Consider the following 20,685-nt stretch of genomic DNA (forward strand, 5'->3'; position numbering starts at 1 on the left):
ATTTACTCTCCTCTTTTAAGGATTGCAAGGGTGGGATAACTTCAGACAGCGTTGGATTTACAGCAATAAGCTTGTTTATTCATGATTGTATTGATGAAGTGGAGAAGAGACACAGGAGCGGTGCTGTACATCGAGCTCTTGTAGGTCACGTCAGTCGCGCGGGATGGGTGTGTCGATGAGCGTCACGGAAGCTCCGGTGGCAGTGGGAAATGAATAAATCCCAGCCCGCGGTCATAATGGGCAAGAGTTTAACTGGAATTCATGCGTGGTCCTCCTGCTTCAAGAGTTCATATACTCCGGACGATACTGAAGTTGATTGTAGTCCATGTGAAAGCAGGGTTTGAGGAGTTTTGGCGTTGAAAGGTGAATTGATTCTCTGGAGTATTGGATCTGCAGTGTTTCTTCATAGGTGTTCATATCCAAGCTAAGGACCTCAAACAAGACCAAGAGAATGTTCGATATATTATTTGTGATGATATTTGGATTGTCGGGGCGTGTTCTGACTAAAGGTAAGTATAATGGACTTTACTTTTATTAGAATATCAGTTTTCATTCTTATTCATATTAAACATCTAAGCCATACATTTATTTTTAAAATATGCACAGTTTCATACTCTATTAATGCTAAAGGATGAAAGAACATTTTGGGAATGCTTGAGGATGTGAGTGTGGCATTCCTTAGTCACAGCGCATCATTTGCATTTCATAATGAGGAGACTTCCATTCACTTTCGATAAACACTAACTTGTTGGCATTTTTTTTTTTGTATTCATGCCCAGTTGGGAATAATGCGTGCTGCAAAAACTACGCGCTGAATCAGATATGCAATTTGTTTTTCCAAGACTATGGCAAGCCTATTTAACATTTACATTTATAATTTAAAACGAACTAGTATTTTTTGTTACTAGTAGCAATTTCGTTTTTATTAATATAACTGAATCCAACTAGACTATCTATACAATTAGTCACAATTGTCCAAACGACTTGTCTGAAAAGAATAGTTGACATCTGAAACTCATATCCCCATCAAATTTGATTGCAAAAAAAATTACATTTTGTTACAGAAAAAAATAAGTAGTTTACTTGTAACTATTTGGAGTGGGAATGCTATAATCTAATGATCTGGCAATAATATTTAATGAACTAGTGAAATGGAAAAGAATCAGAATGAGTAATAAAAATGCATATAAAAATTCACAACAGACAAAATAATTTATGTGGACACTAGAGAAAACACATATGTACAAGATACAATTATAGAGATACAATATTGTACAAATATAATTGCTTATTATTAATATAATAAATACTAATATAAAACACATTAGTTTTAAGAAATAAATGCTAAATAGGCCTGCCATAGCAGGACCAGTTGTTTTGATAGTAGAGACCTCTCTGCTCTTACTTGGCATCCGTCTTTAATGTTTGGCCCCGGTTGAATCAGAGAGGGCGTTATTTCCTGAGCCTGATGATTTTGTGAAATGGAAGTTCTAATATAAATGACTTCGGGGTCATGACCACCGTGAGGCAGGAACCAGCGCTAATCAGGGTGTTATAGCTAAAACAGACCCAAGGGGTGGAAGCAAGGGGTGAGCGATGTACTGTCCGCACTGCGTGATTATTAGTGCGTTATTGGTCAACAATTCACCACTCACATCACAGGATAGAAAAATGAAATTGATTAATGGCCAAACGTGTTTTAAGCATATGCCCCATCTGCGTGGTCAAAAGCATACAGTTATACCGGAAAAATAAATTTGTAAAATTAATCAGGATATTGGATTTTAGAAAGATTCCTACAAAAAAAGTGCTACAAACAAAATGCACTAATAAAACAATTTCAAATTAACAAAAATAATTCATTATTTAAAAAAAATAAGTAATGTAAAGAAAAAAAAGTAAAAAAAAAAAAAATTTAGTAATGCAAATTAAATAATTATAATAATAATTGCATTTCCGTTTAGCTTATTCTTGTTAAAATTATAGTTCTAGTTTGCAGCGCCTTAAGAGTTCAGCAAAGAACCTTCTTATCAAGAAACGTTTTCCTTTTGTAGTTCTTGAATTGGCTTTATTATTCTTTGTGATCAATAAAGTTAAGCACTTAAAGTTAAGCAAAGAATACAATTCCTTTGTAGAACTTAAAAATGTTTTCTTTACTTACCTTTAACCATTTAGAATAGCACGCACAATTTTTAATAATCTATTTAAATAACGAAAATTTCCAGTAGCCTATTTAATAGGCCTAGTTTCCCAGTGGGTGCTGTTTTAGCTAGCTACTAATAATTTTACGAATCAGTCTTTATAGATATTGGTGCATTTTTTTCTTGTGATATTTAAGTTGTCACACCAGTAAAGACTAAAGTAAAGAATTAAATTAATAAACACAAAAATGACATAAATGCGTAGTGTTGATAAAGTCGTTTCCGACAAATGTATAACTCAAATTAAAATGATTTTTAAGTGCACGCAACATCCATTCAGTGTTTTTATGTTCTACATTTTTATTAAGCCCTTGCTCGTGTAACTGACCTTTCCTACGTGCTTCGCTGTTTAAACTTCAGCCTTATTTGCTCTGGTTCATTAGCGTTCATTCAAATATTACATGTAAGGTTTGTTGAGTTTAGCAGGTTTTTGTGCCGAGTGGCATTAGTGGCAGGCGCTCTTGTTGAGGGTTTCTGAAACGGAACCTCAGCGTGTGGACCGGCTGATAACGAGCCTGTTTGAATCCCATGCGGGACTCACTGTGGGAAAAAGTGCTTGACTCCTACTTCCTTTTTTCATTGGTCTAACTACTATACAATTTTAATGTATAGCCTAGACGGCACATGGCCTGCGCATAGCGTGTGAATAATGGAAAGGAAATTATGCTGGTAGTTAAAAAAGAAGAAGAAAAAAAGCAATAAACAATGGTGAGAGCTGTTCGTGTTGTAGCTATAGACACGTCTGCATGGAGACGAGATGTTTAAAATCATACTGAATTATGTGCCACCTTAACACACAGTTAAGTGTTTTTTTTCCTAAACGACAAAAAGAGATGAAAGCTGGAGTATGCGAACACTATTTTTGATTTAGTGTATTTGTGCTTCTGCATATTAAATAGGCTATTAATGTCACAGCATAACGCGGATATGGTAAATCATTTTTATAGGCCTGTTATTCAGTACAAAATACTAAGTCGTTACGTTCGATTTATGTTCCATTGGGCGTGCTGTCTTATTAATCAGATGAATACAATTAAATATGCATGAATTTGTGTACATATATTACAAGAAGATAACAAGAAAACATCTATATGCAAAATTGAAAAATACGTTATTATAATTGTTCTATACTAATAGATACAGACTTGTATGTCACAAACTAAAGGTATTTTGAACAGTCTACAGCTGACATTTTACGTTTATTTTATTTCTGTACTTATTTACCAACAGTAAAAAAATGACAATCTAAAAGAATTGGATGCATTTCGTTTTTATCATCATTATTATTATTAATATTATTATTAAAAATGTTTTTAAACACCACATTAATGTGATGTTTTCTGATGATTTTTATTAAATTAATCTCCTTTATTTAATCTATAAACATTGCCTTGTAAAGATCCTCAAGTATCTCTGAACAATATTCAATTGACCTTCAATAACAACCTGAAAAAGTTGTGCTGTGCTCAGAAGCACCTAAAATATAACTCGATCAGTATTAACAGGAACTGTGGGTATGTTTCTATAGCTTTAGATGGCATAGTCCTATTTTATGTAAGTTCTGCATGGACTCTTATCACCTAAATGTGGTCAATATCACTCTGTAATCAATGACACTCAATGTCACTCAATGTCACTCTGTAAAGCTTCACAGTATCTTATTCAGCAACCTCTAACGTGCCTTTCTGTTTTCTATCTGAAAGATACAGACACAAAAGGGAGGTTCAGTTCTCCAGTGTTGGATGTTACTGAAAAGCAGCTTATTATAGAGAGAAATCAGACATTTCAGCTAAACTGCAGGTGAGTGATTTGTCATCGTTAAAGGAGGAGTTAAAAGTGGATCATGAAGTTTTGGATGAATGGCTTTATGATTAACAGAGGTGATACAGATTTTGGTCAGGAAGAATGTAGAAGTTTGGAGTGAGGGATTGTAAAATGCAAGCATTAAAGATGAAAATTGAGTGGGGTCAAAATCTTAAGAGCACGCTGAAGATCTGGTATATGTAATTTGATTTAAACCGAACGCTTTGGACATTTAAATGACTAAAATATTTCAAAAGGTATTGGTCAATCAAATTTGACCATTACCTCCTTTGTACAAAAGTTCATATGCACAAGAGTCTCTCAAATCATCCTGGAGAACTTGATCATCAGATTGTATGCATTTTATGCAAATGCATTTTTATGCATTTGATGCTGTCATTAAAGCAAAACTAAATACAAAACAAACAAAAAAACTAATCATAAGTCAACCATAAATCATGTTGACTGATCTGGCCTCACATTCTATGCTAGTAAAGTTTAGTAAAATGCTAAATAGGAGCATTTTCATAAGTGGTCCCAAACTTTTGGGCTCCATTATATGTTGATTACTGAGATGGTGACATGATGTACTTGGACCATTAGGTATAAAGTTCCTTGTATAATCCAAACTTGATGTTTCAGGGGACGGTGGGAGCTCCATTGGGTTTTGCCATCAGGCGTCCCGAAAGTCTACCACGGCACCCAGATAGAAGAGACTCAATGTGGGAAGAAAAATAACCAGTACTGCAGCCGCCTGACGATCAGTCCTGCTTTAGCTCAACACACTGGCTCTTACCGCTGCAGGTACCGCCAAAAGCAGCGCAAACAGGCCTCTGTGTATGTCTACATCACAGGTAAGATGCTTCAGGTGAATGCTGGAACTCTTGAACCCTCTCTTTCCGGTGTTGTGACAAATTGGGTATTTCCTTGAAATCATGTCTCCATCAGATCTTCAACTATCATTTAATAGGTATACCAAGTAAACACAAAGGATATTAATTTAAAGATGTAATTTTTTTGGCATTTTTGCGATATAGGACAGATCAGACATGACAGGAAGCAAAGTGGGAGAGAGAGAGAAGGGGGCGGATTCGGGAAAGGTCCTCAAGTCGGGACTTGAACACGGGATGCCCAAAGTGCAGCAGCGCTGTATGTCGGCGTGCTGCCCACATGGCTATCAGTGCCAACACAAAATATATTAATTTAAAATATGTATATAACTGCTTACTATATAGTGCATAATAAAACAAACTGAAGATATTGTAATTTCTTTAAGTTGATAAACTGTTAATTAATAATACATTACATTTACATTTATCTGATGCTTTTATCCAAAGCAAAAGAAGAATAAAGGCAATTCTTCTAGGAGTCAACACTATTTTTAATATAAAATGTCAGGTTTATTTGATAACTAATTTAGGAAGAAAACTAGAGAAGACAAAAATAATAAACAATAATAATAAATGAATAATTGAACATCATTATACGTTCTCCTTGTAACTGAAATATTTGGACATTTAACATGTTTTTACATTAAAGGCTGGAGATGAATACATGTAGGGTAAGTGCAAATGCTTGGTGTACAAACTAAGATATCAGGCTAATCTGTATGCTATGCTAGTATCTTAGCTAACTAAAGGTCTATTAACACCAACGACGGTAACTATAATGATAAAGTTAATTATAAAGTTTTAATTATCATTTTAATTCTATAACGGTAATGCCATAGAAACAATGTTGTTGGAATCACTTTCAAAATGTTTTTTGTTCCAGCTGTTGAACGATAAAAACACTGGCAGCCAATCAAAATTCACTCGACTTTAAAAATGCTTGAGCATTTAAAGCGGAACGTTAAAACAGAACGCTATCGTCTATTGATGTTGACACTATAGTTACGTTGTAGTTAGCATTATAGTCATCGTTGTTGGTGTGAACGGGTCTTAAATCAAACTTTAAACAACAACGTGATTTTGTAGGAATTGTAATGAGGCGCTAAAGAGAGTACCCATTAAATGCTGGGATCACTTGAGGTCCTAGCGGAGACCCGATTTCCAGGGAGGACCCAATTTGTCACAACACTGGCCTCCGTTTAATAGCTTGGTCATCTCACTGACATTTCTGTTGCTTAAGGCTAAACAGGAAGCGTCAGGAAGCGAATAATACCTAAACACTATTTTTCTCTCTAGGCAACACATCCGACTAAGTGAGCGTCTGGCACGGATTCACACTGGCATTTTTTGTTTTTGCACACCGTAGGCTGTCCTCTCTCACTTTTGACTAAATGTAAACGACAACTTTCATTTACGTGCTACCTCGAGGGGACAGAAATAGCCCCAGCTGTTGAAAGGCTCAGCTCTTGGGCAGCCTTTCCCAGGGTACCCGGCCTTATCTATCTCCCTCAGCCCGGCTGTCCGTATCCTGTGCTGCTCTGGGGGGAGGGACAACTTGGAGACGAGGATAGAGGATGCGATGTCTCCTTGTGTATGTTTGTTGGGATGCGTGTCTGTACATGGGAGTGGGCAACTTAAGGGCATGCCGGGGCAGAAGAGACTGGGATCCTCCCTGGTCAGGCATTAAGGAAGGCTAAGAGGTGCCCCAGGTCACTAGGTGCGGCCCCCGGTTAGCCAACAAGGCCCCTGAGGACCATCAATCGCTCTTGCGGCCATGTCCATTTAGCCTCACCCTTCGTCCTTTATATTGAATCAAAGCACGACAAGGAAGCATCCAGCAGTCCTTGGGGTACTTTTGTTAAAATGTTCAGAGATTTTTTTCCGTTCCTTTAATAACACCAGAGCTTCGAACAATGGGGCGAGCAACACCCAAAGCCTTTCATTGCCACAAGAATATTGCAACTGGGGAGAAAGTGCAACCGAGAAAACAACAGAGAGAGAGCGTTTGATAACAAGCGAGCATTCTCTCTGTATTGTTGCTGACTGTTTATATGCAGTCTACTGTTTGTATGCAGTGTCTGTTTGTTCCTGACCTCAGCATTGGTGTTTCAGATAGCCAGCGGCCGTTTGTAAAGGTGCAGTCGGAGATCCCAGATGTGGTGTACATGAAGGAGGGAGAGCCGTTGGTCTTCCCCTGCAGAGTCACAAACCCGGATGCCAAAGTCTCGTTGGTCAAGGTGAGTGTCTCAGCTGTGAGTCAAACAGATCATTTCATAAGACACATCAGCTTTCCCTCTTTCCAGGTACAAGAAATCTGTTTCTCAGCACTGAACACAACATGTGAGACAGTCTCAACCAATCAGAACATGTTTGATGTTTAATTTGCCGAATTATAGACAAATGAGGGCAGTGGGTGGAGCCATCCAGAGAACTGGAAACTTATTGCTATTTAGAATAAAACTTTCATGAATTTTCTTGTTAAAACTTGTCAGTCTTCTTGGCCTTTTCAGTTATAAACATAGGCTTATAATGTGAAATGTGAAATAATCCCAGACATTCAGAAGATATTTGATTTTAATACTGGATTAAGAACCAATGAGATTTTGACAGTTCATCCAGAGAACTAGATCTATTATTTTGAAAGGGGTATTCATGACTTGTTGGCTTTGTCTGGTTGTTTTGGGACAAACTCCTTATGTCTAAAGATGAGTGTTTTTTTTAATTGTCTGTTCGAGTGTTCAACAGACATTTTTTTAACATCTCTCTGTTATAAAAATATAAAAACAACTCTATACTTACGTTTCAAACCCAAAGAAAATCTTTCTGCATTTAATTCTGATGACCGTATGTGTGTCCCAATTCATGTATTTATGCACTATTTTATGCCGTTCTAGTGCAAGTAGTGTGTTCACTAAATTCCAAAAAGCAAAAGTGCACTTTAAATACCCAAATGATGCACTTAATAACCAAAATAAAGTGAAGTGTGGAATGTTGGACACTTAATGCACTCAACCGTCGCAGCTTTAATTATGTAGCGGATGGGGAAGGAGTTATCAGACTATGATTATGGATGAAAAAATATCCTTATGTAATTCAATAACTACACAGTTGAGTACACAGTGCTATACATAGTACATAGTGTATCATTTGTGACACAGCTCTTGATTACTTTAAAAGTAAAGTAAGTGCACTGCTATTTTCATGTTCTTTACTTACATCACATTTGTAATGCCGTTAAAATCGTTATTTTACAAGAGCCTCTCTAAAGACCGTTCAGCTGTTTGAAAGGAACAACGCACGTCTACAGTATATGTGTGTGCACGCACTCTCTGTGCATGTGCACAGTGGCTAGAGTAAACGTATTGCAGTGTGTGCACTTTCTAAGCATTTTAATGCTGTTGCTGCACTGGACTGAAAGTCGATGTTGGAGCAAATTGACATGTGATGAATTGTTATTGCAAATAATCAGAAAAAGACTGATCATTAGTGCCAAGTACTTCTGTACTCGGCTATTCATGCCAATCCCTACTCTTATCTATGGCTTCCACTGCCATACATGGAATGCATCCTCTCACTCTCATTCACAAACTCTCCCTGTCCTTATCTAACAATCACCCCAGGTTATAAGGGCAAGTGTGCGTCTCTTCGTGCCAGTTCGGATGTGTGTGTGTTCGTGAGGGCATGTGGAGGGGATGTACAGAAGTCTTTTTGGCTCAGCATGACATGGATACTTTAAGCCAATTCTCAGAGTGAGCGGCGCCCACAGCTTCCTTTTCTTGTTGGCACTGCACAAAGCCAAGGAGATGACGCCGAGACCACCTCACGCAGACAGATGTCTTCCACAGCTGGTGGCACGGACAGAGATTTGAGGAATGAAGCTTAAAAAGATGGCTTGCTGTGCATTTATGATATGATTAGATACACTACTACATCTGGAGACATAGGATGAATCCAAATATGGCAACAAAAGTCTCAAGGAGGACTTAAGCATTTCAGGATGAATTTCAGATGAGGAAACGGAAAAGAACAAGTTGACCAGTTCCCATCGCGCTGCCTTTGGCTCCACGCATGCCGGATGGAAACTGTTTTAGGATATGCTAGCGATATGACATCCCTATCCTCCCTCCTTGCTCAAAAAAGCACCACATTTCATTTCTGTTTGCTTTGTTTATGTCCTGCCGACCCTGCGCACAGATATTCAAAAGGTAAACGTGCTATAAATACGAGCTCTCTCCACCCTTCTCAAACTTGGACTGTCACACACTGGTAGAGTGTTTTTTTCCTGAGAGGATTTTGCACTTGGCAGTGTATCTTTAATCTTGCACCTTTCGTGCAGGGAACAATACATAGGCTCTCGCTGAAGCTGTGAAAGTAGCCACGGGGCCCTTCCAGAAGCTGACCTGAGGGCCTAGCCGCGATGTCTATATCCTGTAGTAACAGGATGTGAGGAGATGGACTGGAGTCACGTTTCCACATCCTCGCCCTCCCTTCTTACGCATTGAACATAGGAAGGGATGTTAGAGAGAAGTTGGTTACCTAAGACTTAGGTGGGATTAGTTGGTAAAGGTGAGGGGGGCACAATCTTTTACTTTACAAGTGTTCATAAATATTAATTAAATGAGTGAGTGAGTGAGTGAGTGAGTGACATGACATGACCCATACTCGGAATTAGTGCTCTGCATTTAACCCATCCAAAGTGCACACACACAGCAGTGAACACACACACACACTGTGAACACACACCCGGAGCAGTGGGCAGCCATTTATGCTGCGGCACCCAGGGAGCAGTTGGGGGTTCGGTGCCTTGCTCAAGGGCACCTCAGTCGTGGTATGGAAGGTGGGAGAGAGCGCTGTACATTTACTCCCCCCCCACCTACAATCCCTGCCGGTACGAGACTCGAAATGATGTGATGTAATCAGTATTTTTGCTGAAATTGGCGCTAGATAGTTGTAGCAGTATAGTTCCAGTGTTATTGTAGTATTTTTATGTACTATTAATAGTTTTTATTAAGATTTTGAATTTGCTTTTGATTATATATTTGCAATTTTCATTTTAATTTCAGTTTAAGTTATAGTAATGTTATGTGCTTTTCTCATGCTTAAAAGAACTATTTAACTTTATTTTTGTGTCAGTTTTAGTTTCAGTTTTAGTGCTTCAAATTAAACCTACTACGTGTCGTTGCCAAGGCAAAATTTCAAATTATTGTTCAAGTTATTTTTACCTAATATTTATATTTGATTTGATTTTGGCTTTATTTCAATGAATGAATTCAATTTTTAATAGTTTTTCAAATAACACTGGTTTGTTCAGTCCAGTGTCGATTGGTAGAAGTAATTGCTTGGTCTTAAAGTCATCATTTTTTGTGGCTATAATTTTGTCAAATTATGCAAAAAAGTGTGAAAATATTATGTAATTGTGTGTATTTAGGATACACAGACTGCTAGCTGTGCAATTAGCCAAAAGATTCCAGTATTTTGTTCCAAAATCATTTCCACCACATTGTCATTTCCGCCAAAGAATGCTGCTACACAATACATAATTTGAGATGTGGCGGAAATGACAATGTGGTGGAAATGTTCATTATGCTTTAGAAAAATGACAGAATTGTATGTTCACTGTTGGTCATTGTCATTGGAAAATATGTGTTTGAAAAGAGTTTATTTTAAGTCCACAAGGCCAAAAGTGCCCATACTTATAGAAATAATCTATAGTTGGGGTAAAGGGCTTATCTAATGCCTTACCTTATGCAGTAGTGCTTCCTAGAAACCAGAAGATTTTGAGCAGATCACACTGGGAGGAAAGCATTCACCTGATCCCCTGAGAAAGGGCAGGACACTTCCACAGTGTCACATCTAAGCCTGTAAACATTTCCTCCATCGAATATGAAAGTAAACAAAATCATAACACTGCTCTCCAAGAATTTCTGAAGAACGGTGCACTGTTGAACCCATCAGAGCCCTTGAAATGAGATTAAAACTGAAAGCGCAAGTTTGTTTTTAAAATACACACAAATGGAAATCTTTTAGAGCTTTGCAAAGTGTAAGCACAAATCTCTGTTATACCTAAAAGAAATGCAAAAGCTTGTGGTGTAGCTGTTTATGTTTTTTTAATGATCCTTTTTGTTACATTTTCAGTTTCCTTTCCACCGGTTAGCTCCTGATTATAGAAACATCATCTGGAACAGCAGGCACGGTTTCACTATCCGTAGTCCCACATTCTTCTACATCGGGCTATTTTCCTGTGAGACTATCGTCAATGAAGTCAAATATAGCAACAAGTTCTTGACTCACAGACCAGGTAAGCACTTAAGGTTTCTATGAGTAACTTCTTAGTGAACCAAAAATCGGGACCTAAATTTAGGTTTTAAAATTGCAACCATTTTCTTCTCCTGCAGTGAATAAAATCCTGGATGTGTATTTGAACAGCACGGGTTTGGTCCACACGTTACAGGGCCAGATGTTAGCACTGAACTGCACCGTTACAGCTGAATGGAACGCCAGGGTTTCAATTAGCTGGACGTACCCACAAAAGGTGGGGTTTACACAGTGACAGTATGCAGTTGTGATTTATGAACTGCTATTTCTAATATCTTTATTCTGCAGTTGGTATAATCATAATCTATGTACATGGATTTTTAAAGGAATAATTCACCCAAAAATGAAAAGTGTGTCATCATTTACTCACTCTCATGTTGTTCCAAAGAAGATATTTTGAGGAATTTTGAAGAACCAAGCAGTTGTTGGTCCCCATTGACTTCCATAGTAGGGAAGGAAATAGCCTACTATGAAAGTCAATGGGGACCATCAACTGTTTGATTACCAAAATTTTTCTAAATATCTTCTTTTATGTTCAACATAAGAAACTCATACAGGTTTGGAACAACATGAGGGTGAGTAAATGATGACAAAATTTTCCCTTTGGAGTGAACTATCCCTTTAAGATAAATTAAACTCATCTTGATGCATTACTACTAAATTAATTAGTTCCACAACAAACACCCATTAGAAAGAAAATCATGAATTTGCTTGTTTAACATCTTATTGAAAGCAAATGGAGACTTTTGCTTAAGTCTCCTGCATCACAGTTTTTCTTCTGAGAAAAAGACTAATGAAATGTGTCCACTCTAGAGTCTCAAATTGTGCTTAGATTTGCTAATATATCAAAGTCTGCCATCAAAACTGAACATCAAAAACATCAAAATGATCAGGAAATTAATTAATATAAAATCGAATAAATATAATGAATTAATAATTAATGTCCTGTATGTACACATACTGTGTGTGTGTGTAAATACATTTCTCAATATGTCTCATTTGCTTCTATTTTCGTTTTTATATTACTGTGATACTTAAATGCAATATCATAACTTACTCCATTTAACCTCCTGAGCTATAAAAGAGCAAACTCAAATTTTTCTTCTTGGCAACTAGAGAAATTTTAAATGACCGTTTGTGCACTACAGACATCCCCTTTTTAAAGTATTTAAAATGGCCAGCTGTTCTGTAGACCTAATTTCATCTGAAAGCCATGTTGTTTATATTCTTGATGTTTGTGACACAATTTGCTTTGCTTGTTTTTACTTCAGGCTAATGGATCTGCCACTATCATCAGACGCATATCTAGGAGCCGAACCAACATGCTCTTCTACAGTGTTCTCACCGTCCCCAGACTGAGCAAAGCAGACAGAGGACTTTACAAATGTCATGTAACAAGTGGTCCATCCAAGCGAGAAACAAATACCACAGTTATCGTCTATGGTGAGTTTTAGAATCAGTCACCTTGTCGCTGGGTTAAAATTTGCTTTGAAACCAACCTGCTGTTCCACATCTAATGGATTCTGATTCACTATTTACAGCTTTTTATCTCTCAGTTGTCCACACATGTGTTTCTGATTGTCTTACTCTCTTGTCTGTTTGTTCCCAGACCAGCCTTTCATTCGACTCAAGCATAGAGATGGCCCTGTGGTTCAGGCTTCTGCAGGACAGAAATCTTTCCGTCTTACTCCAAAACTAAGCGCTTTCCCTGCACCTGAAGTCATCTGGTAAAATTTCCTGTGATTACATAGTTCTGCTGCTAAGTAGTTGATTAAATGATCATTAAATTGAACAGAAACAACATATTTGGCCTAAAGAGGAAAAAATCTCAGTAACTGAATCTATTGCTTAGGTTGAAGGATGGGATGGTCGCCGCCGAGCGGTGCTCCCGTTACCATGTAGATGGGTTTTCTCTGGTCATTCGGGATGTTGCTGAAGAAGACGCAGGAATCTACACCATCCTTACTGGCATCCAGCAGTATGGACTTTATCAGAACCTCACACTCATGTTGGTGGTAAATGGTGAGACTTAGCATAAAGAGTTTTTTTCTTTTAATTAGTAGTGTTGGGTAACAATTATTTGCGATTAATCACATCCAAATTAAAAGTTTTTGTGTACATAATATATGTGTGTGTGTACTGTGTATATTTATTATGTATATATAAATACACATGCATGTATATATTTAAGAAAAATTGTATGTTTATATATTAAATATATTTATATATAATATAAATTAGATGAATATAAATATGTACATGTAAATACATGTAAATATTTTCAAAATATATACTGTATGTGTGTCTTTATATATATACATATTAAATATACACAGTACACACACATATTATATTTAGGGATGCACCGATACCACTTTTTCCAGTACTCGCCCCATACAGATACTTTTATTTTTGGTACTTGCCGATACCGAGTACCAATACCGATATTTTTATTGCATTTGTACATTTTTTAAATATTGGGTACAGAAACCAAAAGAGTATGTATAATGTTAGTTGGTTAACTTCATTTATCAAATAGATACAGTCAAAAAAAATTATTCAGACACCTTCAACATTTCTCACATTATCACAGTTTATTCGCTATAGTTTAGAACATGGTAATAAAATATGACAAGAACTCAGAGTTAAACTGTGTCAGAACAAATTCAGCTTGATAATGTTAGATAACTTTGATAGAAAGGTATGTAATGGATTACAATCAACCAAAAATTATTCAGACAGTATGACAGTATTTACACAACTATCAATGCTTAGTTGGGCAACCTTTAGACTTAATGACAGCCTGTAGTCTCCTGGGCATGCTGTCAACCAGGTTCATGCAAACCTGAACTTCAATTTTTTCCCCTAGACTCGGTCTGAATAATTTTTGGTCCCAAATTTGTATCAGTTTTACTGGTAGTCCACTGTATGAAGAATTTTTGGGTATAATTTGTCACAGTTTACTTTATTTTGCTATCCGCACTTTACATAAATGAATTATAGTGTCCTGCACCCACTAGTAAAAAAAAAATATAAAAAATTATATCTGATCTCTGAATAATTTTAGGTTCGACTGTATATCCTTCGGTTATTTTCACACTTAATTATGCCCATTAAAATGTACTTTCACTTTTTTTGCTCTATGGTATCATCTTTAATTTAATAGCATTAGAGCTGCTCCATTGCAGCGGCTTAGTACTGTAATCACGCGATTTGCTGTAAAAATGCTGGGAACCACTCGTTATAAATCTCCTAACTATGATATGTTCAGAAATAGAAGTCGCGTTTTTTTTTTCATCTGAAACGTGCAGCGATTTATATTTCAAAGCCACTCATATAATGCAGAAACACTTATGAAGCAAGCAAAACGCGCAACGCGTGCACGTATTTGTACTGATGCAGAATGAGAGGGACAAGTACAGTACAGCCTAGCGCATTTCACACAGGCTGTTAGTTTCACTTTCGCCAGAAAGTCATGTATGCCTAAGGTTGAAAATAAATGATGTTTATAGTGAATGCCCCTATAAATTGTCTTATATTTACGATTTAGTTTTAATCCAAATGATGCGTGCTAAGTGAGCGAACATCAATAAAGATCACACAACAGAAGTACGCGCGCGCTCTCTCTCTCTCCCTACCATTAATTAACTTGTGCATTGTTTTACTTACTTCTTTTTGACATATCCGACTGAACTACAAACTTTCTAGTGATGTCTGTGAGAAAGGTATATTCACTCGACAAGCCGCTGCGCTGATAATGTACCAAGTACATATGATGAGTAGCGATATTGAATATTTGATCGCCAACAGATTTACCAAGCTGTCATTCAAACAGTATATATACAAATTTAGGGAAAACAGCCAATGCTGGATATAGACTAACGTTACAGCAGTCGGCTTAATTAAATGGAACAACAGCAGCTCTCTTTTAACACAGACGGATGTTTGCTTCAAGTGATAGGCCAGGTAAGTGAAATGATTTTATCTTGCTGTATGTGTGTCGTTTTCTTTACGTTTTCTGACTAAAAGCAACCAAAAAGCCATTTTAAAGTGGTTAAGCAAATAATAATAATAATAATAATAATCGGCAGGGATCCCAGACCAATACAATTAGTGTGCCTCCTCTATTTTAAAATCCCACGAGCCTCCACTGGTTTTACTTACTTGTTTTTGACATATCCGACCGAACTACAAGCTTTCCAGTGATGTCTGTGAGAAAGGGATATTCACTCGACAAGCTCGCGCATCTGCACCGCCGCGCGCTCAATCCACTCAGCGTGATTTGCTTACCAGCTGGCGCAAATCAGTTATACAGGCGGTAATACTGAATGTTTAACATTATATTCATTGCATACATATACTTCGTAGACATCCTTAATCTCTAATAACTCCATTCTGCTGTCTGTTGTTCTGTTGTCAGTGTTTCTTTGTCTGAATATGGCACTTATCACATGTTGTGTGGTATCGGCGTTTGGTATCGGGGCATTTTAATGAGTACGAGTACAAGAGCTCGGTATCGGGCCGGTGCATCCCTAATTATATTTAACCCTGGAGCACAAAACCAGTCTTAAGTCGCTGGGGTATATTTGTAGCAATAGCCAAAATTACATTGTATGAGTCAAAATTATCAATTTTTTCTTTTATGCCAAAAATAATTAGGATATTAAATAAAGATCATGTTCCATGAAGATATTTTGTAAATTTACAACAGTAAATTTATCAAAATGTAACTTTTGATTAGTAATATGCATTGCTAAGGACTTCATTTGGACAACTTTAAAGGCGATTTTCTCAGTATTTGGATTTTTTTGCACCCTCAGATTCCAGATTTTCAAATAGTTGAAACTAGGCCATATATTGTCCTATCCTAACAACCCATAAATCAATGGAAAATGTATTTATTCAGCTTTCAGGTGATGTATAAATCTCAATAAAAAAAATTGACCCTTATGACTGGTTTTGTGGTCCAGGGTCACATATAAACAAAAACTTTTATTTCGGATGCGATTAATCACGATTAATCGTTGCCCAGCAGGACTTTTAATATCATAGAACTGTTTTATCAAATTCAATCAAACCATTTTGTAAATTTGATAGTTGAACAACCTATAATTAAAATGTTTTTAAAAATCCTGTTTTACATTTCTTTTGCTCAAACACACACACGCACATAATAAATAATTTATTATTATTTATAATGGAGACTATGACAATATGCCCTCATTGCCTTTTCCCTTTCATCAAAATCTGTTCACAGTGAAGCCACAGATTGGAGAAAAGACCGTTTCCTCTCAGCAACCCGGGATTGTCCAGCGAGGCAGCAGACAAGCCCTGCACTGCACCTCTCATGGTGTCCCACCACCTCAAATCCAATGGCTCTGGCATCCGTGTCCTCCGAAAGGCCTGTAAGTTCACAATCTACTCAGAAACACACAAATGTTTGTCAAATATGAAATAAGGCAGTGATGAATGCACACTGAAATGCAGATCAAATACACAACCTTATTATTGTGAGCCAAAGTAGCCTACTCACGTAACATTAACATAGACCCTGTTTTAGGAAGATGATGGTCCCTTTGTTTTATTCAGGCTTCTGCGAGTTCTCTAAAATCACATTTTATTTCCCACTCTCATGTTTTAAAAAGTGAAAGCATTACAATGAACTTTCTAAATTTGCAAACATTTCCCCAATGACTGACTAATCATGTCCTCATTGCCCTTTAGTCACAGAGGAAAGGGACACGGTGAAGAATACTGGGTCAGGGCCAAAAATTCAGCCACGTTTAATTTAGTATTTGATCCAGGTGAAAAAACACATGCAAGACAATGCAATTTTGCTAGGTTTGGATTTATCACACTAGACTAAGTTAGATATTCTCTCCATCATTGCGTAATGTCCTGAAACCATTTAAACATTTCAGTTATTTCACACTGTACCTGGTCACAGTGTGTTTGATGTGTTTTTTTTTAGAATGAATGCACATATGAGTGGAGACATGTGTCTATATATGTATGTGTGTGTGTGTGTGTGTGTGTGTGTGTGTGTTTGTGAATAGAGACCTGTTTTGTCTAATTCAGCATGTGTTCAGACAGGGTTTCCTCTTAGCCTGTAGAACAGATGCTTGAGAAGGCCTTTCATGTGTGTATCTCTATTCATTTTTGTGTGGATGCAGACGCTCGTGTGTATGTGTTCGTATTTGTGTGAATGTGTGCCTGGTACAGTCACAGAACTGAATTTAACTCCCGAGTTGAAAGTGCAGAAAAAGCACTTCAAAAGAAGCCAGTTCCGTGCTTACAAGCACGATATGTTCATTTCTAAATCAAACACTATGATTTAATGAACTTCCTGTGCAGAATGCTGGCTGTTTATTATTGTGATCGCTCAGACGCATCCTGCCATGCCTTCTTCAATGTCTGACACACCACATATCCACCGTTCTCATGAGAAAAATTTAGCAAGCATTACTCATCTCACAGAAACACCCTTCCACATACATTCCCGACTTACTCCCATATAGACACACACACACACACCAATATTTTTTAAAATCCACAAACCCTAAAAATGTTACACTACAGTACGACACTGCCATTTCTACTCAAAATGTGTCCATTTTTAGGTCATGCTTCCCCTTATTGTACTGCCTTCATGACATGTTATATTAGTGATATTTTCTTGGCCTATTCTTTGAGTGCTTCCTAAAAGAACTAAAAATGAAATATCACTGAGAGGAAAAGTCTTGTTGGCTGGAATAATGCAACGAACTCCCTGTATGTGCCAACTGTCCTTCATGCAATCTTAAAGTGAGAATTCATCCAAAAATGCAATGATTCAATTAATATTAATACTGTTTGGTCCAATATGTCCAAGAAGGTCAAATTCTTGCTAATAACAAACCAGTAACAATGACTTTTACCTCAATAAATTACTAATTTGCTGCTTATTATTAATTAGTTATTATAACTTATTATTAATAGTTAGTAAGGTAGTTAAGTTTATGTATTGGGTAGGATTAGGGATGTAGAATATGGTCGTGCAGAATATGGGCTTTATAAATACTAATAAACAGCCAATATGTTAATAATAGGCATGCTAATAAGCAACTAGTTAATAGTGAGAATTGGTCCCTATACTAAAGTGTTACCTAGTTTTTTAATATTTCTAGTTTTATTAAGTTTTAGTTATTTTAGTGCTTCAGATTAAATTAGAAAAAAAAGTATTAAAATAAGTAAGAAAAGTTGAAAACTAGTTGAAATAAAATAAGTAAATTTTTTTATATTTTGTTTTATTTCACGTGACGAAAATGTTTTTTTAATGGTTTTAGATATGCATAGAAGTTTGGAACAACATTTTTGGGTAAACTATCCCTTTAAGAAATGCTTTGGTGTTCTAATGGCAAACCCACATGGAATTTGCGGCAACAAATTTCTTCAGAAATGTAACGCTCGTCATAATCTAATTTGATTAAAAACTAAATGATTTATGCTTTCAGTTAGCAATATGTATCTAAAACATTTAGTTTAACACATATTACCTTGTTTAAAGTTTATGGGTGCAGAAAATGCCTGTAGATTCTATCTGGGTCTGCCTATCTGAAATCATTTTTTAAAAATAATTTGCATATTGATTTTGCTCAGATATACTCATCTTAAATTTCAAAAGATATATATGATAAAAAAAAGTAAGCACTGTGTAAAGCTTGATCATTGAAAGGTATTGTATGTACATTCTGTTGAGAGGTCTTGACTGGCTGGACCCTGACTCAGGCCCTTATTCTTTATAGCAGCCCGGCGCGGCTGGCCTGACGCTGTGGCGGAGGAGGCCCAGGGAGAGTGGAGTTGTGGGCCGGGCCGGCCTGATAGCGGCTGGATGGGCTTGAGCTCGGCCATGGGAACAGCAGCACTCTTATCTCAGCCAGGCAGACGGGCTTCCTGTGCGAAAAATCAGAGCGCTTTTCCTCTCGTTGTTTGGCTTCCTCCCCGACGCGAGACAGCTTCCCAGCAGCGTGATTGTCCCTCCGTCTTCAAACGTGGCACAGTCCGCTTCCTCAGGAGCTTGATCTATTCTTGAGAGCCCCCTGATCCCACACACACACACACACCCTCCACCCCACTTTACCGATTCCCCACAATCCCCCTCACCTGTCCTGCCACACTCACAAATAACCCTACAACTGCCAGTGCCCTTCCTTATCCAGCTACCCCAGAGACATCACTAAAAGCAGGCCATCTCATGAGGATCCAGAACAGCTGGGCTCACACAGGACACAGAGGCTGATATCTCTGCACCCCTGGATCTACATTCTAATTTATTCCTCTTTGTTGTTGTTGTATAGAGACAGTTTTTTCTGCTCTTCCTCTTTCTGAGCATGATCCCCATCCATACACTGCCTGGTGCTGCTTTGCTTTTTGTGTGCTTGAGTGGTACTATAAAGGATGTATGAACCAAGCCTCCATCTCCAAAGCCCAGACCATCAGTTGTAGTTCTAACATCCACAAAAGCTGTGAGTTCAGATTGTACACAATGAAAATATCCTCTATCTACTATCTCGACGTGAGCCAAGGAGGGCAGAGAAAACCGAGGCTCGCTATTTGGATTTCTCGTTTTTTTTTTTTTTCCCAGACTGGACCTGGCCCAGAATGCCTGCTGTGTAGGAGTTCTGATAGGCCATAAATGAATGACAAAAGCTCTGTGTCATCCTGTTTGTCATCTTATGTTAAACTCTTCCACTTCACAGTGATGCTGTGTATTACAGTTGCTTTATTTTGTGCTGAAAGAAAAGATCCTGCCTGTTTGTATGCAAGTGTTTGTGTGTGTTGCGTGAGTATTTGTGTGTTTGTTTCTACTCTACGGGTCTCTCCCAATGTGATTCGTCCCTTTTTATACAGATTGTCTATGAGTAATATATGATTCTAATATTTAATAATTTTATACAACTAACTTACTTATGGTAAATCTCAATAATTGCCAAATGTGTAAGAACGCAGATAAAACATGTATTTTTAATATCTAATGTATGTGTTTATATCAAATGCATTTGTTTTTACATTAAATTTGCTTGAAATTATTTGTACAATATGGTCTGTTTGGTTCCAGAAAATACATATGTGAAGTCTTAGCTGCTGGCAAAGATGTAGCTGCAATATTGGCCGACTATAATAAACTGTTTTTTGATTGATGCTTTTCTAGACAATAAAACAGAGTAGATTTCATAATGACCCACTGAAGTCAGTTCGTAATACTGTACGCAGGCACACCTGGTACATGGATGAAGGTGTGTGAATGCAGAATGAGTGGGGATGTTTGTGGTTAAACAAATTGGCGTTTGAAGTCTCTCTGTGTGTGTGTGTGAGTGTGTGTGTGTGTGTGTGTGTGCGCGTGTATGAGAGAACGAGCGAGCGACTGTTCCCGGAGAGCCGTGGGAGAGTGGACTGTGTGTTTGAGAAGTACTGTTGTCATGATCAGGGTGGGACAT

At 37.4% G+C, this 20,685-nt stretch overlaps 1 protein-coding gene across 2 annotated transcripts; it reads left to right on the forward strand.

The window, feature by feature from the left end:
- The first annotated feature begins 252 nt into the window (after positions 1–252).
- flt1 (fms related receptor tyrosine kinase 1) lies at positions 253–20,420 on the forward strand. Of its 2 annotated transcripts, none has more exons than XM_016280312.1 (11): positions 253–509; positions 3,905–4,001; positions 4,647–4,858; positions 7,007–7,131; positions 11,030–11,192; positions 11,290–11,426; positions 12,481–12,652; positions 12,819–12,936; positions 13,062–13,231; positions 16,467–16,614; positions 18,994–20,420. In XM_016280312.1, the coding sequence occupies exons 1-11, from the start codon at positions 452–454 to the stop codon at positions 19,013–19,015; spliced, it is 1,422 nt and encodes a 473-aa protein (XP_016135798.1). In that variant the 5' UTR covers positions 253–451; the 3' UTR covers positions 19,016–20,420. The 2 variants fall into 2 exon arrangements, with proteins under 2 accessions (XP_016135798.1, XP_016135799.1); XM_016280313.1 differs by having other exon boundaries at positions 18,950–18,996.
- The last annotated feature ends 265 nt before the right edge of the window (positions 20,421–20,685 follow it).

The sequence above is a fragment of the Sinocyclocheilus grahami genome, unplaced genomic scaffold (assembly GCF_001515645.1).
Source record: "Sinocyclocheilus grahami isolate Dianchi unplaced genomic scaffold, SAMN03320097.WGS_v1.1 scaffold139.1, whole genome shotgun sequence".
Classification (NCBI taxonomy): Eukaryota; Metazoa; Chordata; class Actinopteri; order Cypriniformes; family Cyprinidae; genus Sinocyclocheilus; species Sinocyclocheilus grahami.

Coding starts and splice junctions, on each gene's coding strand:
- flt1 (XM_016280312.1), top strand. CDS start 452: ATGTTCGATATATTATTTGTGATGATATTTGGATTGTCGGGGCGTGTT. Junction 510..3,904: donor GGGGCGTGTTCTGACTAAAG/GTAAGTATAATG, acceptor TCTATCTGAAAG/ATACAGACACAAAAGGGAGG. Junction 12,937..13,061: donor CCTGCACCTGAAGTCATCTG/GTAAAATTTCCT, acceptor TCTATTGCTTAG/GTTGAAGGATGGGATGGTCG.